Raw genomic sequence first — 27,052 nt, 5'->3', positions numbered from 1 at the left:
TTTACAGAAAAACTTTGCCAACTTCTGTTTCAAAGTCTGTAAGCATCAGCAATTTCTCCATATCTTGTTTTCTTCAAATTATACATAACTATATATATAAACATATATGATGTATATCTATATGTTATATATAGTTATATATATATATATATATATATATATATAATTATAGATATCTTCATCTGAATTGCTTTTGGCTTGTTTAAGATGTTTCCGTTTCTAGACTGCTTGCTTCATCCTTGCCTCTTATCCCCTTCCCAGTCTCTTTCTAATAACATTACACTTTACATTCTTTTACATGATACAATGACTCATAAATGTCTGCGCAGAAGCATTTGCTTTTACTTGTTGGTCCCTTTCACTTTCCTAGCTTGGAAAATCTTGTTTTTCTCTAGAGCAGCAGTTCTCAACCTGTGGGGTGTGACCATTGGAGAACACACGTTTCCGATGGTCTTGGGAACCCCCGATCATAAATTTATTTTTGTTCCTAGTTCGTAACTGTAATTCTGTTGCTAAATGGTGTCTAAGTGGTCCTAAGACCACTGGAAATATATGTTTCCTAGTGGTTGCAACCCACGGGTTGAGAAACGCTGTTCTAAGGTGTGTTGGGTAGTGTAGCCACATAGGAAGTGATTTGGGAGATTATCTTGGGGTAAGATAATCCCTATAACCAGTGATAAATGTACCTCGAAGAACAGAGCTAGGGTGAGGATAGAGAGAAGATGACTGGAAGACAGAGACAGAGATGGAAAAGCTCATCTACCAGACTTAGTTATCAGAAATGAAGAGGAAAACACCTAGCATGGATACTGTCTTGGAACCTCCAGGAGTTACTGGACCTAGAAACACTTCATTTCTGACTTATAAACTCTATCCTATGATAAAATAAATTTCTGTTGTTCCCATTCACTGAGTGTATAGAAATTGGTTTTGGCAGCCTGGGAAATGAATAAATCTTCTAAAAAGTCCAGGTGGAAAGTTCTTTTATGAAAGATTACCTGATTCTCCTAATCTAGAAAAATTACTTATTAATTTCTATTTTATACTTACTTATATCATACTATATACACTTATTTCTATTTTATATTAAAGTATTTGTTTTATTTTTATATTAAATATTCATCTTTTCTTGAGCTATTCAGAATTTTATACTGTTCTTTACATAGTATTTTTAGTAGAGTAGATATTCAGCATTTATTGAATGAATTAATGACTTCACAAAATCACGTGACGCCAATTATTGCTTTGAGTCATTTTTTAAGGCTTCTTTATTTGCTTCTTCTACCTAAAAGCTAAGCTACATGTCATTAGCGCTTCACCTTGCTCATATATCCTAGTTCTTATTTCTACTATCTAGATCAGACTGTTATAGTTGGGCAAACGCATCTTCAGTTATAAAATATGAAGCCATATTATTCATATATAGTGATCATATTTATATTTATATTATATTGAGTGATTTCCTTCATATTTGTCTCTCTGTTTCTGTCTCTCTGTCTCTCTGTCTCTGTCTCTACCTCTCTCTCTCGCCCTCCCCCCCCCTCTCTCTCTCTCTCTCTCTGTGTTTGTATATACACATGTATGTTCCATTGAACATGGAACATAGAGTCTTCAGGGAAATAGATTGATCTCTAATGTTGAGGATATTTAAAAGGACTCTGAAGACTTTTCTTCCATGCCTCGCTATGGTGAAAATAAAAAAAATCAAATAGAAGCAATATAAAATAATATCATTTGACATTTATGCTCCATGAACATTTGTGGATTTGAGTTCTTTTTAATGCATTGATAGTGAACATACCTTTGTGACTTTTTTCAAGAAATGTTTTATAATAGCAGTTACTTATCATTTGAAGTATCCTCAGTGAATTTTAAAAAATGGATACTTATAAAACAAAATACATATAATTGATAATGATAGCAAATACAGCTGAAATGCATCTGGTTAATTCAAATGGATAGATCAAATTCTTTTTTACTTGATTTACTTTTGTCTCTAATATTTCTGCTGTGTTAAAATGTGGGTGCATTGGCCAACTGATGATATTGGCAATTGTATTTTCCAAGTGTTAGGAAGGTAGACAGAAGCCAGCAAAACCTGCTATTTCTGTATTGTATTCATGAATAAAGATGCACTTTATTTAGGACCTGCAGAGTGCAACGAAAACTTTGACTCATCAAACCCACTTGCAAGGTAATTTTCCCTATGAGGTTATGAGAAAATAGACACATCAGTGTTGCTACAGAAAAAGTGGAACTACTAGCTAAACTGGAGACAGAAGCAGACAATCCCACTTCACAGTTAGCCCAAAGAGAGCCACGAATCAACTCCTTACATGTTAGGTTTAAATTTTACATTCCCCTTACCATGTTGTGCCAAGAATAAATAATTGTCCAACATTTCAATATAAAATTTTTTCCTGAGGCTCTAATTATGTTCATGGGTCTCTTGTATTGATTAGAAAAATTCAATTTGACATAGTTTGTTTTAAAATGAAGATTTATTTATTAATTATTTATTTGTATTTGGGTCTGTGAGTTTGCAAGTGTGTGCGTACTGCTCGTCTGCAGGAGCCTGCAGAAGTTGGAAGAGGGCATCAGATCCCACACAGAGGGGGCTGTGAGCATCATGTGTGTGCTGGAAATGGAATCTGGATGCTCTGTAAGAGGAGTGAGTGCTATCTATCTATCTATCTATCTATCTATCTATCTATCCATCCATCCATCCATCCATCCATCTATCTATCTATCTATCTATCTATCTATCCATCCATCCATCATTTATCCATCTATATGCAATAAAATGTACAAATCTTAACCAAGAAATTTGAAAACATGCCTGTATTCTGTGAAATAACCCAAGAAGAAATGGGATATTTCAATCACTCTAAAAAATCTGTCTTACTCTTTCACAGTTACCTGTCCAGTCTTATCTCCAAAAGCAACCACTCTCGAGGTTTCTATTTGTATATGTGAGTGCTATTGTCGAATGAAATAAGCACTGTGAATTCTGCTCACTCTTTATTCAAAACAATGCTGTTGTTCTTATGAGGTTGCAAACCCCTACAGCCCCTTCAGTCCTTTCTCTAACTGCTCCTTTGGGGACCCCATGCTCAGTCCAATGGTTGGCTGCAAGCATCTGCCTCTGTACTCATCGGGCTCTGGCAAAGCCTCTCAGGATACAGCTATATCAGGCTCCTCTTAGCATGCACTTCTTGGCATCCACAATAGTGTCTGGGTTTGATGTCTTATATGAGATGGATCCCCCAGGTGAGGCAGTCTCTAGTTGGCCTTTCTTTTAGTCTCTGCTTCACACTTTGTCTCCATATTTCCTCCTGTGAGTATTTTGTTCCCCCTTCTAAGAAGGACTGAAACATCCTTACTGTGGTCTTCCTTCTTCTTGAGCTTCATGTGGTTTGTGGATTATATCTTGGATATTCTGAGCTTTTGGGCTAATATCCACTTCTCAGTGAGTGCATACCATGTGTGTTCTTTTGTGACTGGATTACCTCATTCATAATGATATTATCTAATTCCATCCATTTGCCTAAGGATTTCATGAAGTCATTGTTTTTAATAGCTGTGTAGTACTCCGTGTAAATGTACTATAATTAATGTTCTACTTCTCTGTTGAAGGACATTTGGGTTCTTTCCAGCTTCTTTCTGGCTATTATAAATAAAGCTGCTATGAACATAGTGGAGCATGTGTCCTTGTTATACATTGGACCATCTTTTGGGTATATATATGCTCAGGAGTGGGATAGCTGGGTCCTCAGGTAGTACTATGTCTAATTTTCAGAGGAACTGCCAGACTGATTTCCACAGTGGTACTAGCTTGCAATCCCACCAACAATGGAGGAATGTTCCTCTTTCTCCACATCCTCACCAGCATCTGCAGTTTTTAATCACTATTTCTCTGTAATACAGCTTGAGGACAGGAATGGTGATTCCCCCAGTTCTTTTACTGTTGAGAATATTTTTCGCTATCCTGAGTTTTTTGTTATTTCAAATGAATTTGCAAATTGCTTTTTCTAACTCTGTGAAGAACTGAGTTGGAATTTTGATGTGGATTCCATTGAATCTGTAGATTATGGCAAGATGGATATTTTTGCTATATTAATCCTGCCAATACATAAGCATGGGAGATCTTTCCATCTTCTGAGATCTTCTTCAATTTCTTTCTTCAGAGACTTGAAGTTCTTGTCATATAGATCGTTCACTTGCTTGGTTAGAGTCACACCGAGGTATTTTATATTATTTGTGACTATAGTGAAGGGTGTCATTTCCCTAATTTCTTTCCCAGCCTGTTTTTGAATAAAAGAAGGCTACTGATATGTCTGAGGGATTGCATCAAGTGTCTCTCCATTTAGCTTGATGTTGGCTACTGGTTTGCCGTATATTGCTTTTACTATGTTTGGATATGGGCCTTGAATTCCTATTCTTTCCAAGACTTTTATCATGAAGGGGTAGTGAATTTTATCCAACGCTTTCTCAGCATCTAACGAGATGATCATGTGTTTTCCCCCTCTTTGGGTTTGTTTATATAGCAGATTACATTGGTGGATTTTTGTATATTGAACCATCCCTGCACCCCTGGGATCATGATGGATCATCATTTTGATATGTTCTTGGATTCGGCTTGCAAAAATTTTATTGAGTATTTTTTCATCAATATTCATTCATAAGGGAAATTACTCGCAAGTTCTCTTTCTTTGTTGGGCCTTTGTGTGGTTTAGGTATGAGCGTAATTGTGGCTTCATAGAGAGAATTGGGTAGTGTTCCTTCGGTTTCTACTTTGGGGAATAGTTTGAAGAGTATTGGCATTAGGTCTTCTTTGAAGGTGTGACAGGATTCTGTACTAAACCTATCTGGCCCTGAGCTTTTTTTTTGGTTGGGAGACTTTTAATGTTTCTATTTCTTTAGGCATTATGGGATAGTTTGGATGATTTATCTGATCCTGATTTAACTTTGGTACCTGGCATCTGTCTAGAAGATTGTCTATTTCCTCCAGACTTTCCAGTTTTTATGAGTATAGCCTTTTGTAGTAGAATCTGATGATATTTCGGATTTCCTCAGTTTCTGTTGTTTTGTTTTCCTTTTCATTTCTGATTTTGTTAATTTGAATACTGTCTCTGTGCCCTCTGATTTGTTAGGGTAAGGGTTTATTTTACTTTACTTTATTTTATTTTATTTTTTGTTGATTTTTCTCAAAGAACCAGTTCCTGGCTTTATTGATTCTTTGTATACTTCTTTTTATTTGTACTTAGTTGTTTTCAGCCCTGAGTTTGATTATTTCCTGCCATCTTCTCCTCTTTGGCTGTATTTGTTTCCTTTTGTTCGAAAACTTTCAGATGTGCTGTTGAGCTGTCAGTACATGCTCTCTCCAGTTCCTATTTGGAGGCACTCAGAGCTATGAGTTTTCCTCATAGCACTGCTTTCATTGTATCCCGTAAGTTTGGGTATGTTGTGCCTTCATTTTCATTAAATTCTAAAAAGTCATTAATTTCTTTTTTTATCTCTTCCTTGATCAAGTTATCATTGAGCAGAGCATTGTTCAAATTTCTATTGTTTTTGCTATTATTGAAGACCAGAATTTTTCCATGGTGATCTGATATAATGCATGGGATTATTTCAATCTTCTTATATTTGTTGGGGCCTGATTTGTGATCATTTATATGATCAATATTGGAAAAGATACAATGACATTCTGACAAGAAGATATATTCTTTTTTGTATTAGAATGAATTATTCTATAGACATCTGTTAAATCCATTAGATTCATAACTTTGGTTAGTTTCACTGTATCTCTGTTTAGTTTCTGTTTCCATGATCTGTCTATTGCCAAGAATACAGTGTTGAAGTCTCCCACTATTATTGTTTGAGGTATAATGTGTGAACTTTAGTAAAGTTTCTTTTATGAATGTGGGTGCCCTTGCATTTGTAGCATAGATATTCAGAATTGAGAGTTCATCTTGGTAGATTTTTCCTTTGATGAGTGTGAAGTATCCTTCCTTATTTTTATGATAACTTCTGGTTGAAAGTCTATTTTATTCAAAATTAGAATGGTTATTCCAGCTTGTTTCTTGGTACCATTTGCTTAGAAAAATTTCACCCAGCTCTTTCCTATGAGGTAGTATCTGTCTTTGTCACTGAGGTGCATTTCCTGTATGCAGCAAAATGTTGTGTCCGGTTTACCTATTTGGTCTGTTAGTCTATGTATTTTTATTGATGAATTGAGTCCACTGATGTTAAGAGATATTAAGGAAAAGTGATTGTTGCTTCCTGTTATTTTCATTGTTGGAGGTGGAATTATGTTTGTGTGGGTATCTTCTTTTGGGTTTGTTGAAAGAAGTTTGCTTTCTTGCTTTCCCTAGAGTGTAGTTTACCTCCTTGCGTTTAAGATTTCTATCTATTATCCTTTGTAGGGCTGTGTTTGCATAAAGATATTGTGTAAATTTGGTTTGGTTGTGGAATATCTTGGTTTTTCCATCTATGTTAATTGAGAGTGTTGCTGGATATAGTAGCCTGGACTGGTATTTGTGTTCTCTTGGGGTCTGTATGACATCTGCCCAGGATCTTCTGGCTTTTAGAGTCTCTGGTGAGAAGTCTGGTGTAATTCGGATAAGTCTGCTTTTATATGTTACTTGACATTTTCCCCTTACTGCTTCTAATATTTTTTGTTTTGTTTTGTGCATTAGGTATTTTGAGTATTATGTGATATGAGGAATTTCTTTTTTGGTCCAGTCTATTTGGAGTTCCATAAGTTTCTTGTATGTTCATGTGCATCTCTTTTGTTAGGTTAGGGAAGTTTTTGTCCATAATTTTATTGAAGATATTTAGTAGCCCTTTAAGTTGTGAATCTTTGCTCTTTTCTATACCTATTATCTTTATGTTTGGTCTTCTCAATGTGTTTTTTATTTCCTTTATGTTTTCGGTTAGGAACATTTTGCATTTTGCATTTTCTTTGAATATTGTGTCAATATTTTCTATGGTATCTTCTGCCCCTGAGATTCTCTCTTCTATCTCTTGTATTCTGTTGGTGATGCATGTATCTATGACTCCTGATCTCTTTCCTAGGTTTTCTATCTCCAGGGTTGTCTTTCTTTGTGATTTCTTTATTGTTTACATTTCCCTTTTTAGATCCTGGATGGTTTTGTTCAATTCCTTTATTTGTTTGGTTGTTGTTTCCTTTTAATTCTTTAAGGGATTTTTGTGTTTCCTCTTTATGGGCTTCTACCTGTTTACCTGTGCTTTAATGGAGTTATTTATGTCCTTCTTAAAGTCCTCTATCATCATCATGAGATGTGATTTTAAATCTGAATCTTGCTTTTCTGGTGTGATGGGGTATCCAGGACTTTCTGTGGTGGGATAACTGGGTTCTGACGATACCAAAAGCCTTGGTTTCTGTTGCTTAGGTTCTTGAGCTTGCCTCTCACCACCTGGTTTTCTGTGGTGTTAGTTTATCTTGCTCTCTCTGACTGGAGTCTATCCCTCCTGTGAGCCTGTGAGACTGTGAACTTATGAGTGACAGCACTCCTGAGGAGATCAACTCTCTCCTGGTTGGATTTTGATATGGAGAGCTGTGCCACAGGGTTAATTCCAGGACGCAGATGGAGACCAAAAGTATTCTATCCCCAGTTTCTCTGTAGTCCTGAGCTTTGTGGTCTCCTAGCAGGTCCCTCTTTGGACAGTTAGTGGAGTAAAAGTATTCATCTCACCTGTGAACTTAGGAGTACAGCACTCCTGGGAGATCAGTTCTCTTGGGGCGGGATTTGGGTCTGAAGAGCTATGCCTCAGGTTAACTCTGGGGTGCAGATAGAGTCTAGAAGCATGTACGTACATTTTATTGTGAAATTTTAAGTGCTACTTGAAGACACAATAGCTTATTTGCTTATTTGTTTCATGATGAGTGTGTGTATTGTTTCTAGTTGTTATTAATTATGAATTAACGTACTGAACATTATTATGAGTCTTTTTGTGAGCATGTAATTTTTTTTATGTTGGCAAATATCTAACAGTAGGATAGTGTGATGCTCTATTAGTCATACTTGTGATGAATGATTCCTTTTCCAGAATGGTTGGACCTTCTCCAGTTATTGTCAGTGTTTGACCTTTCTTCATATTGTTCTTACTACTTGGTGTTTTCAGTCTTCATAATCTTTATAACTCTATGGTGATCATATCTGTGACGTGGTGTCTTATTGGACTTTCCCTGATGACCCCATTGTGCTCAATGTGGTGCCTAAGAATTGGCATGTTTAGTTTTTTGAAGTGGGTGTTCAAGAATTTGACCCTTGGAACAATTATGTTAATAGTGAATTTATTATGCAAGTTCTGCATGTGGTCTATGCAGCCCTTTATTATATATGTTCAATGCCTGCATCTGTCACAAATGCTTCTGTATGTTGCTTGCCTTTTCGTTTTCTGTGATTTTGGGGGGAACAGTTGTTTGGAATTTTGATGAAGTCTGGTGTACATGTTTTCATTTATGATTAGTGTCTTTTGTATCTGAGATAACCATTTTACGCTCCACAGTCAGAGATACATTGCTGTCAATTTTCTTCTAAAAGACTCAGTACCAGTGCCTGGATACCATATTTCACAGTTTACTTTTGCCAACCTCCAGCATCACAACAATATACTAAACCACCAACTTCATGAGCAGCATTGATGTCATCTCTCAAAAAAACTTTGCGTTGTTTATGTTGCCTATCTTTGTATTTCTCTCTCAGCCTAGTTTTACCATTTTTTGCTAGTGTCTGGGTTAGATTTGCAAACCATTTGTATTTCAGTTAAAACACAATGCTTTCCTTTACATCATGGACCATTATGGTTCCCCTTCGTGGACTATCTATCTCCTCTTTGGCTTTTCCCATCTTCATCTAGGTAATCCCTGTTTGTCCCTCAGTTTGAGTCCCTTGTTATGGCTGTCTCTACATTGGACCATAGGTACCAAAAATGCTTCTTATCTGACTCCAAGTTCCTGAATTTTTCCAGATTCCAAGACATCAGTATCTTTGTCACTATGGTGCCTTCAGTATTCAAAAAGAAAACTCTTTCCCAACTAAAGGTGACGTAAACTGTCTTAGATGGTGGATAATTTAGATGCAGATAGCACTAGAACTTGTAAACACTGATTCTTTGTGTTTCTCATCCATAAATGCTTATTTATTACATCATTTTAGCAAATTAGTGCATACTTACCATATAGATTTTAGAAAAGATTAAAATGAGATAATTATTATACTACTTTCTGCATGTGACAAGTTGATATTTCAATGCAATTTTAATATAGTCTTTTTAGCTCTCAGCATCTTGCATGCTATTTAACAACAGAACAGATCAAATATCAGAAAATAATTCTAAACGTCCATGAGTATTTCCCAAACACCATCAAAATTTACCCATGCATAAGTGTAGCCAAAAGCACTGATGAAGTCTAAGGAAACTACTCGTGTTTTTATGTGTATGAGATTGTTACTCCTTTTGGAAGCCATTGACACCACAATTGCTTGAGTGTGTTCGGAGCTGCTCCTCTGAGTTGCTTTTGGAAACAAAGAAATACTATTTTCTCAGAGTCAAAACTTTTCTTCCAAAATGCATCCCCTTCGTCAATTTCTGGTTACTGAGCTCTGGGTCCTATTTTAAGTCCAGAAGATTCAATCATAGGCAAGACAGCTTCCACATTTCAAATATCTCATTTTCTATTATTTAAGAGTGTTGAGAGCAGTTCTCCATTTTCATAAAATTAATTCTGCACACAAAAGATGAAACATTTTTATGAGTAATGATACTAAAATAATGAATTGCAAGTTGTTATTTTCGAAAATATTCTAAAGTGCTCATTAATGGCCATGTAGCTGGAACAGGTCATTCTTTTGAAAGCAAGGACAATAATCTTGAGTGAGATTAGGTGAAGCACATACTTCTCAAACTTAGCAAGTGTTGCTTTACTGTATCATGCCATTTAAAAGTGTTTAATAAAAAACTTTGATAATTTTCTTCTGGAACTTTATGATTTTATGAATAAGTTAATTTTGAATGGCTTTCGAAGATAACAAAATACATATAAAAGACAAGAAAAAAATCGATGCACATTTTTTATGACGTGAAAGGTGTGCCCTGAAGCATGGGAAAACACATATATTGTTTGATTAGAAAAGCATGAATAGGGAAATGTATGAAATTTTATCAACGGCTTTAATTAAGCCATTTAATTATATTGAAAATACTCAAGAAACATTCTAAAAAAGGCATATTTCACACAAATAAGTAGCCTTTGTTTATACCCATGATAAGCTTGTGGAAAAAGAGACCAATGAATCATCCAGTTTACAGTAGCTACACAAGAAATAAAATAGGAATAAACTTAAGTAAGCTAATGAAAGACCTCTATAATGAAAATGTCAAGATATCAACAAAAGATATGGAAGAAGGACACAAGAAGATGGAAATACCTCCCAGGCTTATGAACTAGAACTGATCATCTGGAAATGGCCATGCAGCCAAAAGCAGTTTATAGATTTAGTGCAATTGTTGGGGTCCAAGAGCCATCCACAAACCACACAAATACTGATCTCAGTCAGACAGGGATGGTTTATTGAACACACGCCTTATCAACCAGCACGATAGCTCAGAATTTGGGGGCTGAGCATGGCGGCAAACATCTTTTCCTGTCTTTTATAAAGGAAAACACACACACACACACACACACACACACACACACACACACACACACACACACACACAAATCCATAATGAGCTCATATGCAGGTGCAGGAAATGCAACCCATTTCAGGGCAGCTCTGACTCAAGCCATTTTAGTCATAACAGTTCATATTGACCTGTAATTTGATGGGTCCTACATAAAGCCTTGTGGAATGTCTTGAAATTAACAAACTTCAGAACATGCAAAACATAACAGGATATGCGATGAGGATGACTAAGCTCTTAGTCAAGTTATTTTTCTGTGTCAATGACTGGCAGGTATCTTACAGAAACAATATGAAATAGTTGGCAGGTAGGGAACAAAATGGCTACCGTTATGCTTCGGTGTGGAGAGCAGACCTCAACACAACCCTCACAAAAGTACTACAAATATATATATATATATATATATATATATATATATATATATATCCTCAACATTTTTATGGAAGCAGAAAAAATCAAGGATATCCAAAGCAATCCTGACAAAAATAATTGACAGGAGGTATAGTCTATCTTATTTTAGTTATTCTATAAAGCCATAGTAATGAAAATAGTGTGAATTAACACAAAAGCAAACATATAGTTTAATGAACTAGAGTAGATGACCCAGACAAATATACCTTATGGCCACAGCTACCCAAACTTTGACAAAGATCCTGAAAAGATACACTGGGAAAAGGACAGCATCTTTAAAAAATGGTTCTAGGAAATCAACATGCAGAAAAAAGAAATCTATCTATCTATCTATCTATCTATCTATCTATCTATCTCTACTCATGCATGTGTGTATGCATGTATCTATCTATCATCTCTTTCTGTCTATATCATCTATCTATAATCTATATGACATATAGCATCTATCTATATCATCTACCTACTATCTATCATCTATGTATCTACCTATCAACTATCATTTACCTATCTATGACCTATCTATTATTTATCAATGTATCTGTTTCTATATCTGTCTTTCTATCTTTCTATCTCCTTGTCTGTCTGTCTGTCTATCTATCTATCTATCTATCTATCTATCTATCTATCTATCTATCCCTATGTCTCTTCTTGTACAAATCTCAATCCGGAATGGATCGCAGACCTCAACCTAAGTGCCACCAGAGTACTAGAAGAAAAACTGGGCTGCTCACTTCAACATACAGGCATAGGTAATGACTTTTTAAATATGACTCCAGTAGCTAGGTGGAGTCATATTTTTAACCTTTTAAAAAGTTAATATCCTCAGCCAGTAGAGAAATACAGATTAAAATGAATTTAATATTCTTTCCAAACCCAATCAGAATGGCTATTATCAAGAGTATCAGTAACAGCAAATGCTCATGGGAAAAGAACTTCTATACACTATTGGTGGGGATGTAAACTAGTGAAGCCACCTTGGAAATTAGTCTGGAGATTTCTTAAATATTGAAAATAAAATTACCATATGACCCAAGTGTATTGCTCCTGGGTATTTACTCAAAGGGCTTTGTTACAGGGATACCCGCCCATCTGATTTTTGCTACTCTCTTTACAACAGTGAGGAAGTAGCAGCAATATCAATGTATCTGTGATGGCTAGATGGCTAACAACTGAAAAATTGATAAGGAAGATGTAATATATATGTAAATATATATACATAATGGAATATTAATTGGCTGTAAATAAAAATTAAATTATTAAAGATCCAGGGAAATGAGCAGAACTGAAAAAAAATATTCAGAGTAAGTAACTCAGGCTCAAAATGACAAATGGCATTTGACCTCATATAAGCATCCCAGCTTCTACTCTTTAATATAGAGATGAAGGATGGGGTGTGGATAAGCTTGGATAACGGGGATATGAAGAAACCACTTGGAAGGCAGGACATGCCCATCTGTGCAAGGGAGGCTCCACCGTTGGAGAGCAGTGGATATCCTACTGCTTCCAGGGTGGACTTAAGATCCATTCTATGAGGCCATCAGGTCGGGGACAATACTGTAGGGCTGACTAACCATACAGATTTGGGAAGGTAGTAAGCCCACATGGGGAACATATTTCTGAAGGTTAACTAAGCTGGCATGGCACCGGACTGCATTCTTAATACTTTCTTCTTCCCATTAAAATAGTGCTCCTAGCCTTAGTCAGAGAAACCTGCCTACAAGAAACAGAGGGGACTACAGAGCCCAAGCTGCTGCAAATCAGAAAACAAGCTATGGAAGTCAGCCCTACCTTAAACAAGTCTTTAATATTACTCCCCTCTCAGGCTTAGGGAACATTGCAGAAGAGGGGCAGTCTGTAAAAGCCTGAAGATAGAACAACAGCTGTAGTTATGTGCACTGGGCCCACCCCAAACTAGCTTTATCAACAGTCGGTCAAAGAACAAGGCGGGACTCACAGGGGTCTAGTCTTTGCCTCTGAACTACTGGCTATCAGTAGATTCTGCAAGAAGGAACCATTGTCTTTGGTTGTATCCCCTCTACTGACCGCCGTTAAGTTCTAATATCTAACTCCTTATCTGTGGTCACACAGAAGAAGACCCTGGCTAACATTGGCGGGTCACAAAACAAAATGTAGAGATATAAATTTTACAGAGATATTTGTATCCGGAGTGGTGGGTGGATATAGATGGGAGGGAGGTGGGAGGTAAGAGTAGTCAGTGCCCACCGTGTACAGGTGTGAAATTATTAAAAACAATTAGAGATGAACCATCATTAACAACAACAACAACAAAACAACAACAACAACAAACTGTGTGTTTACTGTTGACAGCTCTTTAAGTATCTTTGGGTAAACGGAAGTCAGAGTTTCTTTCTCACTGGCTTCCTATCTGACTTTTCTTTCTTAGAAGATGTATAGTTAAATGGTTTCCTTCCGGGAGATGGCCATAGTCAAATGACTTTGGGTGTCAGGTTGAGCAATTTAGATATTCTTCTATTAAACACTGACACCTATTACAGGTTTGGAGGCAAGTAATTGAAAGGAGAAAGACTAGGTTTTAGGTGAATGATTATTTTAGGGATTGAAGAGAGAACAACCAAGCTGTTGATTTTTTTTCAACAGCAGGGGCACAACCCAGAGCTGTTCACTCAGAAACAACATTTTATTGTGTTGTACAGATGAAGTTGTAAAACAAAGCCTTTCCTAATGGAGGTATTTATCGTTACCTGAAAATTTGGATACTTTTCTTGCTAATTGTTCAAAAGCTATCTCTGAGACTGTGCAAGTGGGTTACTGCCTTTATTAGAACTGTTATAAAAGATGGCTATTTTAGGCAAATGGAACATTCACGTGTAATGTTTGTGCCCTCACCAGATGAAAGGCTCAGAGGAGAGGAATTCACACTCGTGGTCTTTATTACTTAAGCTTCTACTAAGTAGAGAAGATGAGTTCAGAGCTTAAGGAAATGTTAAAATAAGTATCATGTTGCACGGTTCATATCAATTTTTTTTTATAATACATACTGCTTGTGAATTTGGATTGAAGGCAGTGTGATGTAGCTGTGCCTCTAATTTTCTCTAAGCTCCGGTAAGGATCAGATTCTTGGTGTCTCACTTGTCCTATTTCTAAGGCTATTATAACATTTCTATCTTTTATGCCGTAATGATTCTGAGAATATTTTCAAATGGCATTTTCAAGTTATAGAGCTGCAACATCGAACAAAGGCCATGCTTCCATTATTTACTACCTTCTTTTCTCATTATACATTTTAAAATTTTGTTTGTGACTGGTCAACATATGCATAGCAGTGAGTAAAGAGGGGCTGTTTTGGAGGCCAGGTTTGAAAAATACTTCACTGTTTCAAATGTCATAACAGGTGTGGTATGAATATGGTTTTGAAGCGTTTAAATGCTAATTGGACTATCTGTTTACAGTTGAGAGAGAAGCAAACAAAATAAAATAAAATCACTCTCCCTGTGCTGAGTGAAAAATAAACAAGGGACCTGGTAGCCCGACTCAAACCTTAGAGAGAGTCACTAGTAGAACATAATTATTTTATTGTTTAAGAGCGATACATTTATTCACTTGTTCAATGACTGAATGAGTACATACCATGAGGGGGACTTGGCAATATCACAGAAAATACAGCATAAAGTAAGAACAGACATTACTGTGCTTCCCAAATAATTGTGGTTGCCTCATTTTTCTGAACCATATTTCAGACCCTCAAATAGCAGTGTTTGGAGTGTTGAGAAGAACAACATGTATCCAAAAACATGCCTTCCAGTCCATCTGCAAGAGCAGAGAGTGCCTTGCTGTTTTCTAGCTGCATATGGTGGCTGATGCTTTCTGTCTAATTTCTATGTGTTGTCCTTACCTAATTAATCATGGCAATAAAACAGTAGAATATACAGCATCTTAACCCTTAAACCAGTTAACTTACTTCATTAATCAGCCAAGTTTACTTTTTTCAAAACCTATTTATTCCTATTTTCTGAGTATGCTTGCCTGCATGAATGTCTACGTACCATGCAAGTTTCTGTTGCCTGCAGAGGCCACAGAGCTCACTGGATCACCTAGAACTGGAGTTGCAAATGGTTGTGAAGTTGCCGTACAGTTGCTGGGAATTGAACCCAGGTCTTCCGCAGTGTCTGAAAATATTCTTATCCACCGAGACATCACTCCAGTCTCCCGATAACATTTCATGAAAATATTTTTACTTTTTGAAGGAAGACGTTTTATCTTGCAAGTGTATCTCTGAACACTTTATGTTCAGAACATAAAGCCTAGTCTTGATAAGACAATTTATCCCTCAATTTAACTGGAGCAGGTAACCAAACCGAATAGATAAACTGAACATTTTCACTGGGGCCTGGGAAATCCTGCTATGCTCATGAATCAAATGTTGGAATGTAAGAAATGTTGATTTAAGCCAATTGTCCACAAAGTCAGGTAGTTTATGAAAAGAATGATAATCACTATATATGACATTGATCTACCTTGAACGTTTATTCTATTCCCTTAGTAATACATTACATATCAATTTTCCACAAATGAATTTTCTTCAAAGACCTTCTTTGATCCCATTTCTATTTTCAGTCAGTGCTATCTCTTTAGTAATGAGTTTATTATCTCTTGTGTATACCTCACTTCCATATCCCAATGACTGTGTAAACGTTAATTTTCAAAATGCCCACTAGAGTCCACTGTAATTTCCAATGCACACTTAATGTGTTTGTTGCCTTTTCTTCTTGTTACATTTCTTGTTTCAAGGATTTGGATTTTCAACTGATTTTATGGGGAAATTTTAACGTCTTTACTTGTAATCTAGGTTTATTCCTCCGCAATATCTTTTATGGCAGAATTCAATGATAATTATGCATGTCGTATTAGGGAAACAAAGACAGTATTTGCTTTGTTACCATATATTCACATGATGAATATTATGTTGTATTTATTTTTACAGCAGCATACGGACTGGTTTTATTTATTTATTTATTTATTTATTTATTTATTGAGATAGGGTGTGGTGGTTTGAATGACAAGTATCTAACACAAGTTCAAGTACTCAAATGCTTGCTCTCCGGTTGGTGGCACTGGTTGAGTTGCTGCGAAGAGATACCATGACCACAGCAACTCATAAAAGAAAGCATTTCATTGAGGGTTTACTTATAGTTTCAGAGGGTCGGTCTATTAACATCATGGCAGGGAGCATGACAGCAGCATGGTACCGGAACAGAAGCTGAGAGCTAGCTACATCCTGGCCCACAAGCAGAGAAAAAAGAGACAGATAGATGATAGATAGATAGACAGACAGACAGACAGACAGACAGAAAACAAGGTCATTGCTCCTAATCTCTCTAATCCTCCTTAATACTGCCACTCTTTAATGACTAAGCATTCAGATACATGAGCCTATGGGGGCCACTCTTATTTAGACTGCCACAGAGAGTTTCCGGGGGTGTGGCCTTTCTACAGGAAGTATGTCACTGGGGGGAGGGTTTTGAGATTACATAGTTTCAATTTACTTCTGGGTTGCTCATTCTGCTTTGCTCTTGCAATTAAAATGTAAAACCAAAACAAAAACAAACAAAAGCGAGGTCTCTTAGATTCCTGTTCCTGCTTCCATGTCTGCTACCTGCTGATGCGCCTCTCCTCTATGATGGACTCTCTCCCTCGGAACCATGAGCCCAAATAAGCTCTTCCTTCTATAACTTGCTTTGGTCATGGTGCTTTATCAAAGCGACAGAACAGTAACTAATACATAGGTATCACTCTGCATGTGTCCCAGGCAGGTCTAGAAGTCAGTATGTAGCCCGAGATGGCCTCAAACTCATGGCAACTCTTTTCCCGCTCTTAGCCTTCCAGCCCTGGAATTGCAGGCATGCGCAACTGTGTGGAGTCCTGCCATCTATCTTAGGCTACTTATCAGAGACTATCTTAGTACTATTTTTTATTGGAAATTGATTCTTCTTCTCTTATAGAATATACCCTAACCAGAGTTTCCCCCTCTTTACTTCTCCTAGCCCCTCCCCAGCTCTGTTCTCTTCCAGACCCACTCCTTTGCTTTCCTTCAGAAAGGAGGTGGCCTCCAAGAGATGACAGCCAAACATGACATAAGATCCAATAAGACAAGGCAAAGGTTTTCATATCAGACACTCATTTTGTTTGGTCCCTACTGCATCTTACATTAAATAGAGTTCCAAAGCAAAATACTGATGGCAATTTTTTTTTGTGTGTACCACTAACAAATCATGTGTTGAGTGCAATATACTGTCCCATCAGCACTGAATAAATATTAATACTCACTGCTTTTCAATTCATGTACCTTTAGCAATTGGACAAGGTAGTATATTATATTTAATCTGTGATTCGTTAGCAGATTAGCAATACTAATCTTATTAGTATCTTGCTTTTGAAAACCTATTACTATAAAAGGTAATGAAAAGAAAGCTTAATTGCTAATTTCAAGAGGCTGTATTTGAAATTAACCTCTAATCTCCACAGTATATAATATGTATGTATGTATGTATACACACACATATATATTACAATGCATATATGTGTATTATATATGATAGTATATGTGTGTGCATGTGTGTGATATGAATGAAGATGATTCCCAAGTTTATCTTCCTTCCTTCCTTCCTTGAATGGACAGGTTTGACTAAGGATATAAAATAAATATTAAAACACCATTAAATCTCAACTTTTAATTATTTCTTCAGTGGTAGATAGTCTTCTAAAGGATAACAATATATTATATCGAAGACCTTGAGCTTCAGGGACCACATAATGGAGGTAATTGAGGACTTCAGGGATGCTGCTTTCTTTGATTGGGGAGGCAATCTTTGGTTACTTTTGCTCGATAGAACACCGTGGCCAAAGCAACTTGGTGAGGAAAGGATTTATTCAGCTTATGTGTCATTCCACAGTTCACCATCAAAGGAAGTCAGGACAGGAACTCGCACAGGGCAGGAACCTGGGGGCAGCAGCGAATACAAAGGCCAGGTAAGAACACTTCTTACTGGCTTGCTCCTTGGGATCTCTGAGCCTGCTTTCTTACAGAGCCCAGGACTATCGGGCCAGGGATGGGACTGCCCACAATGGCCTGGGTCCTCCCACATCAATCGCCTTCTAAGAAAATACCCTACAGGCTTGTTTACAGCCTAATCTTATGAAGGCATTTTCTCGATTAAGGCCTCTCTGATGACTCCAGCCTGTATCAGATTGACATAAAACAGTACATACAGATACTAATTTATATGTAGGATATTATAACTGACAAAAGGCTCCGAAACTTTTTGCTTAAAGATTATGAAGCCAGAATGACATGATTTAAAATTTAAGCTCAAATGGTTGTTAGAGGAAATGGGATACAACAAATACCTTTAGCTTCGTCTTCTGAAAATTCAGAGAGTGAATTTGTCCTATCTGTGAAGACCCACACTTACCTGTTCTTCATTCCTTGGAGTAAATGCATGGTCTTTGTTTTTTGTTGTTTTGTTGTTTTTGTTTGTTTGTTTGTATGTTTTTGGTTGGTTGGTTTTGTTTGTTTGTTTTTCTAGAACTGAGAACAGAGACCTTTTAATCTGTAGAGTACACCCCTGCTTCAGTCCACTCTTCTTGGGAAAGGGGGCAGGGAAATCTTTTTTAGACTGCCTAAGAATAGAGTTCAGAATGTCTGACACTTGAGGGAAATATAAAACAGAAACAAAAACAAACAAACAAACAAAAAAACAGAACAAGAAGATCATCTTTTCTTGACTGGAGGCATTTCTCTTTCCAAATTCTGACAGAGTACACAGTTGAAGATATGCGTGGTCCGATGTGGCCCCACCCCTTGACCCACCCCTTAGCCCCACCCCTTGGACCTGACGTGACAGCAGCTTCCCTAATATCAAGATGAGGTTAATGAGGATGAGCAAGGGCCCGCACATAGGCTGGTTTCTGCTCCAAGGAGCAATCGCTAAGAGTGGAAAAACTCCATGTCATTTGTTTCCGTCCTGTGAAAAAAGGCACCCTGCCCCCTAGAAGAAAGTGATTTAACTTCCAGTTTTCAGGCAGTAAGACCTGTCGGGAAGGTGCTGGCAGTCTGGGAGGGATTTGGATAAGTGTTTTTCACTCCAGTGTTTTCATGTGACCTCTTGTTCTCAATTTAGATACATCTTGACCTGGAAAAGGTGGACACTGCTTGCCGCTCTACATTTGGCTAATCTTGTTTTAGGATGTGTATGTTCTTTCTTCCCCTTGTCTCCCCCCCCACAACCCCCCTAATGAAATCTCTTCCATCCTCTTTTCAACCTGACAACAGAGCCTTGTTCCTAGGTAGACGTATACACACATTGTTTGTCTTGTTGCGGTCCTTATTTTCAGGGAGAAAAAAAAAATCTGAGTCTCTAAGATAAATGCAAAGAATAACAATTCCCAAACCAGCCTAGGAGCCCCTCACTCCTGTGGCAAGACACTACGGATTATCTGCATGCCTGGTAGCCTCTTTACGTCCTCTCAGACAGATAGTACAGTAGTTCAGAAATGTCAGCTCCTGCATTCTCTAGCTTCTCCTCCTCCTCTATCAAATGACTGTTTTTTTTATACATTAGATATTAGACAAACCTTGGGTGACCTGCTTTTTTTTTTTCTTCGCCTCCCTCCCTCTGTTTTTTTCCCCTTGCGGTATAATAGTGCTGAAGAAAGAGGGCACTAGTGTACAGCCCAGATCGCATCCTTGCACCGTCTGGATTAGAGCTGAGGTGTCTGCGAACCCAGAACGGCTGCAGTCCTCTGACCTGAGACCAATAGCTGTGTCTACCCGGACTCAGGTAGGTCTTGGAGTACATACTCCAAACTGGCTCAGGTGAGCGGATATCTTCCTGAGGTGAAAGCCACCCCTCAAATGAAGGTACTGTTCTAATCTATCTGATTTTCTCCTGGATCTAGGAGGATCTTCATTTATTTATCTTTTTGAGTTCTGCATGTCTGAGAAGCAGTGAGGAGCGCTGGGCGTCTGGCTTGATCCCACCCCCACCCCCTTTTGTGCCTTGCCTCCTGCGCTTTCATTCTCCGCCTGCTCCCGCTGCCCCCTTTTTCATCTTGACTCTCACCTTGAGAAAATGATCGGGGAGGGACGGGAGAGGGAGCCAACTTCAGCCCCGCAGGTGCCTTTACCCCCAAAGCGCTTGGATTGGAGTATAAAGCTGCAGAACAACCAGGCGAAGATAGGAGGGTGGAGAGATGCTAAAGAAGCGACAGAAAGGGTGTGTGGTGTGTGTGTGTGTGTGTGTGTGTGTGTGTGTGTGTGTGTGTGTGTAATGAGAAGGGAGGTCAAGAATTTCCAGGCGCTGCAAGGAAAGGTGTCCTCCTAGCTCTGAGCGCTGTCCAGGGTTCTGACCGTGGAGTGTTTCAGCCGGTTGTGCCAAAGGCGACCCCCATGCCTAGCTACCTTACATTTCTTACAGTGATGCAAAGCCAGAAGGGTTCCGAATACATAGGCAGATGCAGGATACCTCTTCACCAACCCCATCTCGAAAAGTACCTTCTGCACTCCTCCTTGAACGTCTACAGTAAGCCTCATTTCTTAGGGGGAGCAACACAGCAAACCCCAACACAGGGAGACTACCAGCCGTTGCCTTAGTAACTAATATGGCTTTTTCACAAGCTGTCGCATTTACATTTACTACTAAAATTGTGTGTCAGGGTCTCTTCAACCCTTAAGTGTTAAAGTAAAAGGTGTTTCCATTGTTTGTGTTGCTTTTAAAAGAAAACGCTTCTACCTCCCTCCCAGAGTTCCTAAATTTTCTTCTGGGAAAAAAAGTTGATCTTTTCAAATTCAGGAAAGTTCTCTAAGGTTGAACTTAGCTCCTCCCCCTTTTCCTTTCCCTTCCCTTGCCGCCCCCATCACCTGAGAAAGCTTGGTGGGTTTGGAGGAGTCAAGAGGACCTGAGGCTGGAGGAGGGGGCGGGTCAGCAGGGCTCTGCACCTCTCAGGACCCGAGTAGCAAGCAAGCAGGGCACACTTTCGTCATTGACCAGTGCTGCCTCTAGCTGATTTTTTGAGGATGTGTTGAGGTGAAGCGGACCGGACAATATTTAGTATCATGGACCCAGGAGTTTAAATACAATTCCTCCGGTAGCCCGGCATTTGACTTCCCTCTTTTTCCATCATCAGCGTCCAGCTCACCGCCACTAACGCGCCGCGCATTGGACACCTGATCCACACACCTTCGGGCACCAGTGAAAAACCGCGACTTGATTTTCTGGAAGAACGCCCCCAGGGTGTGGGAGCGGTCGTGGAGGACCAGCAGGAGGAAGCGGAGGGGAGAGGGGCAGTAGTGGAGGCAGAGAAAGCGTTGAACCAGCTGTGTTGGCCGAAGGCACGAAAAGGCAAAAGGCAGCGGTGAGCATCTGTGTGGTTCCCGCTGGGAACCTGCAGGCAGGACCGGCGTGGGAACGTGGCTGGCCCGCGGTGGACCGCGTCTTCGCCACAATGGTCCGGCTCCTCTTGATTTTCTTCCCAATGATCTTTTTGGAGATGTCCATTTTGCCCAGGATGCCTGACAGAAAAGTATTGCTGGCAGGTGCCTCGTCCCAGCGCTCCGTGGCGAGAATGGACGGAGATGTCATCATCGGAGCCCTCTTCTCAGTCCATCACCAGCCTCCAGCCGAGAAGGTACCCGAAAGGAAGTGTGGGGAGATCAGGGAACAGTATGGTATCCAGAGGGTGGAGGCCATGTTCCACACGTTGGATAAGATTAACGCGGACCCGGTGCTCCTGCCCAACATCACTCTGGGCAGTGAGATCCGGGACTCCTGCTGGCACTCTTCAGTGGCTCTCGAACAGAGCATCGAATTCATCAGAGACTCCCTGATTTCCATCCGAGATGAGAAGGATGGGCTGAACCGATGCCTGCCTGATGGCCAGACCCTGCCCCCTGGCAGGACTAAGAAGCCTATTGCTGGAGTGATCGGCCCTGGCTCCAGCTCTGTGGCCATTCAAGTCCAGAATCTTCTCCAGCTGTTCGACATCCCACAGATCGCCTATTCTGCCACAAGCATAGACCTGAGTGACAAAACTTTGTACAAATACTTCCTGAGGGTGGTCCCTTCTGACACTTTGCAGGCAAGGGCGATGCTCGACATAGTCAAGCGTTACAACTGGACCTATGTCTCAGCAGTCCACACAGAAGGTAGGCACTATATCTGGGGAAGAAAACTACCAAGAGCCAAGGAATTGTATGGTTTGTGTCCAGGAATGTAGTGAATGTAGTCTCTGTTTATTTCTAGCACAGCGGGAAGTTGACTTTAGCCTCCTCAGCGCACGCCCACCTAGGCATTGCTTTTTATCTTCCTTCCCCGGGTAATTACAGTGCATTAAAACCATATTGCAGAGTGCTTCTGGGGTAGGAGGAGAAGAAAAGCTATGGAAACTGCATGCAGAGGTGCCCACCTGAAGATTTGGCTTACACATCTTAAGGTGGTGTGCCCTGATAGTCTATTTGTTGTATTTGGTAGGGTTATTGGTCTAAGATATGGGTACTGTATTTCCCTTCAATGAGTGGTCAATGGTTCCCCAAGCTTAATGGGCTAATCTGAGTGAGCAAATGATACACACACACACACACACACACACACACACACACACACACACACACCTCCAGTCTTTTGCTGTGGATTTGAAAGGAGATCTTTATTTTTGTCTTAGCTGAAGATGTGCTCTATTGTCCTCTGGTGCTCCCAGTCATACACATACAACTTCCCTGGGAACGGGCACCCACTCATCCTCAGCAGGATATCACAAAGGCCTATTTTAAATCCTTGAACACCTTACATATGAAAAAATAAATATTTTAAACCGTTTTTTTTTTATTTCCCTTCCCTTGTGTGCCCAAATCATACACTCTTCCCTTCCAATTACCTTGCTTATACACAAAATGCTGCTGAGAACATCTTGGAGTTGAGCTTGGGTTTAGGGTCTTCAATATCATGACCCTGCCCTTCAGAATTTAAGGAGAGGTCAATTAGAAATCTCTGACAAGAGGACAATAGGTATCATATTTAGAATGGCTTTTTGAAAATGAAGTAGTCTGACCTGAGGTTAAATCTTTGATTCCTCCCCTGCCCCCCAGAATATTATAGATGTGAATTCTTGGAGGCTTTTTACATTAAAGATTCCTTCCTATGTTCACTGAAGCTTATTCGGAGTTTTTGAGTTCATTGATTCTAACTTCTCTAGAGGCTTTATAAGAAAACTGAGTACCTGGTTGTAAATTAACTTCTAAGACAACAATTCACAGATATTTATTTGATGTGAGCAAAAGATTGAAAGGTGTTGCATTCATATTTCATAAAATCAAAAGAGTAAAGAAAGGATATAGAAAGAGTTTCATTGAAAAATGCTCACTGTTTAGTCACTAAAGTGGTCGTGGACTTGACGCAATGGATGCTTTGATTGATAAAGAGAACAGAGTCTTCAGAACAAACTAAAGTCGTGTAGATTTGCACATGGCTTCAGACTTTGCTGCTAGAAACCTCCGATTCCTGATTCTTGCTCCTGAGTCTTGTATTTTCCTGATGCCCTTCCATATCTCTTTTGAACACAAACTCTTTAAACCAAAATTTAAGTCCAGCAGTTAATACTTTACATTTTAAGGCTTAATGCTTATTTACTATGTTTGATTATTATAGCATCTCCTAGTGCCTAGATAAAGCCCTTTGAAAGTACAAGTTAAAATGTGGGAACTATCAGCACTGAGGAGATTGACCAATAAGGAATAGCAAAAGCCAGACTGAATGTGATTCATTTGACTATTTAGTGTTTCTACCACTCTTGACCTTAGTAATTAGTTACCCATGTCAGAAATAAGAGTTCTTTCTTCAGGAGGGACTGATAGTCAATCATTTTTTATAAGCAGCGTTATTTTTTGCATTACATTGTGTTTTACTTGGGCGAAGAAACCAACAGGAGACTCTCTCTCTCTTAAATCTGGTTCCCAAAAGCATTACTTTGCAAGATTAACTGCTAATCATGACTGTCTTCTGACAAGAGGATCGTGTTTCGGAAATGAACTGGATTTGGATTTGCCAGCTTTGTTGCGGAAGTACATATCTTGATGTCACCTGCATAGTAGCTTGGGTTACTTTTTTTCCTTTCTGCCTCCTGATTGAAGTTGTAGGGTAAGGACTGCATCTCCATACCATAATTAACTCCAGGGTATGTGTTGCTCTCACATAGCCCCATCAGAGCTAACTCAGGCATTTATTATCAAGATGAGGTCCCTCACTTTGTCACTTACATACACTATCTGTCTTCTTTTAAATGGGATTTGGTTTCTCTTTTTACAACACGTATTACCTGTGAAAGCCAAATTGCTTTTATTTTCTTTGACCTCCAACGAAATTTTGTTTGAGCTCCTTTGTGTGAGAGCTTTACCCCTGCTTCTCAGGGACTGTGGCTGGAACTTCCTTGGTTCACATAGTAATTTTCCTGCCTTCAGACTGACAACAGTTTTCTGTTAAGAAGCCGTGAAGACCACATACCAGGGCTGTCTCTGCCATCTGGGCACTGTTCAGTAAGGGAGACTGCTGGTCTTAATATATCAATTTGGAGCTTAGAAATCCTGGGGCCTTCAGCAACCTTTACCTCTCCTTTCCAAGCCAGCCACTCACTAGTCAATTCACCACTGTTTCTTTTATCAGGAACAAACCTAGTACAATTCACATCAGAAACAGCTACACTAGCATACTTTAATTTTTATAATTAACTTTGATAGCCTTAAAAGAATCATAGGATGGGCTGTCTGCTCATTGTCCAAGTTGTTTTATATTAAATTATCACTTCATTTCAAATTGAAATAAGCTCTGGGGTATTTTCTGTTTTGTTTTTCACCATTGGAATTTAGTAGTTCCATTCTTTCACTTGGCATTCAAGCTCCCATTATTTGTACTGAGCTTTTCTCAACGACAACTGTTAGTTTAACTGACATGAGGAACACAGTGCACACACAGTTCCTTTAGTGGAAGCCCCAGAAACAGTTGTTGATTTTTTTTCCCTAAACACTGGGGAGGCTGTAGGGAAAGCGGGGTATTGGAGCATCAGATCAGTTTATATACCAATAAAATTCAGATCCACTGTGGATGCTCACTTGCAATGTGTATCTTTAAATATTCGATAAGGAGAGTACTAAAATAGCCACTTCTAAGAAGACTATCTCGGCCAAGGACATTTTATTCCATTCTTCTGATAGAACGAAGATTGCTGGGCACAAGTCAAATCAATCATTTCAAGAGGCTGTACAAACCAGCTTTTAGAAGTAACAATTTCAGGTGAATTAAGTGCAAAGCCTTGAGAAAGTTCATAGAGTTTATAGCTTCTGAAGGTTTTCTTTGGGACGAGATTTGCTTTGAGATATTGGCTTAAGAAGTTTTGTCTCAGGTAGGCAGGGAAGCAGTGACTTTAATGTCCATGTCCCATTCTGCAAATGTCTACCTTGGGGCGCCTTCTTATTGAGTTGGGTGTCACTGAGGTGTCCCGTTTCTTCTGACATATACTTACATTTTATATGCAATTGGCCTTTTGGGGGGGCATCTTTTTGATATCTGACTTTTTTTTTCTTTTTTAGGAACATTTTAGGAGCCCTTTAAAATCTCATGGTATCAGAGAGAGGAAAATCCTTCTAAGTCATAAATATATAAATTAAGCATGTCTCCCCCACAAATTTACGAATGCTACCTTCTACGTGACTGTATCTACTGCCATAGTTTCTATCTTTTTCTCAGCATCTATCTTTTACTGTCTTGATTGCCATCTATTTCTTAGGAAGTTCTTCCAATGGCTTGTTCTATTTTATCATATAGCAAGGAGTAGGGGTGTCTTAAAAGGTTATTATTTAGACCAACAAGTTAAAGATGCTAAACCTGCCTTTACACTTCCCTTATTCAAGATCTAGACTGTTTAATTGTGGAAAGTATTTCAATGATACAACTTAGGAGTTAATTTCAGAAATAGAACTGCACAAGACTCCTGGTCTACCTGAAACTGATGCCCTGGAGTTTCTAGCATTTTTCCCCTCTATGGCTAAGAGTCATTTGAGACAACTCACATTCCCCTTTTAGGTGAAATTTATCAGGAGAGAATTCTCTCCTCAACAATTCATTTGCTCAACTGTTCTACTTTTATTTGTTGTTTTTCATACTCATTGCTGATTTCAAGCAGGCTTATGACACAAAATGACTTATCTTGAAGTTTCTTTAAATTCCGTGCTGTTAACCATAGCCGTATCCCACTGCCTTCTATCCCTGAGCATTTGTTAACTTTTGTTACTATTACTAGTATTATATTCAAGAGTAGAAAGGTGATGCTTTCCATTTAAATGTAAAGTTATTTTTCTTACATCTGCCTTCGTAACCTAGAAGTACATTCTAGAATGTTAATTCACCCAAGCATCCCGGCTCTTTGTTGTCAGGTGATAATAACAAACACTGAACCCTGAGCCAGTGAACCACTTCCTGGATACTGCCAGCATTTACTTAGGCTGGTGTGCCCTGTCTTGAGAGTATGTCCTTTCATTCCAAGCGATACCACCTGATAGGTACAGAAATAACTGTGTAGTCTAAGCAAAGAGCCATTGCAACAGATAGTCAACTACATGCGAACATTCGCTGCATACAAACTATAAGGATTTTGAGAGAGGTCTTAGTTACCAGGTAGTTTATAGTCCAAAGAGGGTGGAGTTGGCAACTTGTGAAATAATCAACAGACAAATACAAATTATTGCAGTTCAGACATTTGTAAACACACCTTTGTAAATGTTTAGGAAACACTGGAAGAAAATATTTTGGTATAATTATTAGCTGGAGTCAAGGGCATTTTGGTTCAGATATTATTTGGAAATATAACATTTGTAAAAGGTACAGACAGCATTGAAAGTCTATGA

At 38.8% G+C, this 27,052-nt stretch overlaps 1 protein-coding gene across 4 annotated transcripts in view; it reads left to right on the top strand.

Annotated features, from left to right (window-relative positions):
• The first annotated feature begins 19,881 nt into the window (after positions 1 to 19,881).
• Grm1 (glutamate metabotropic receptor 1) overlaps positions 19,882 to 27,052 on the top strand; it is a 394,906-nt gene continuing 387,735 nt past the window's right edge. For 2 of the 4 annotated variants that reach the window (NM_017011.2, NM_001114330.2), the window contains exons 1-2: positions 19,886 to 19,943; positions 21,289 to 22,306. In NM_017011.2, the coding sequence (NP_058707.2) occupies positions 21,607 to 22,306 (700 nt within the window). In that variant the 5' untranslated portion in view covers positions 19,886 to 19,943; positions 21,289 to 21,606. Of the gene's footprint in view, positions 20,024 to 21,288; positions 22,307 to 27,052 lie in introns of all 4 variants that reach the window. The other 2 variants (XM_017588777.3, XM_063280712.1) reach the window with 2 other exon arrangements.

This window comes from Rattus norvegicus, chromosome 1 (assembly GCF_036323735.1).
Source record: "Rattus norvegicus strain BN/NHsdMcwi chromosome 1, GRCr8, whole genome shotgun sequence".
Classification (NCBI taxonomy): domain Eukaryota; kingdom Metazoa; phylum Chordata; class Mammalia; order Rodentia; family Muridae; genus Rattus; species Rattus norvegicus.
This window is presented reverse-complemented; position numbering and strand designations above follow the sequence as displayed.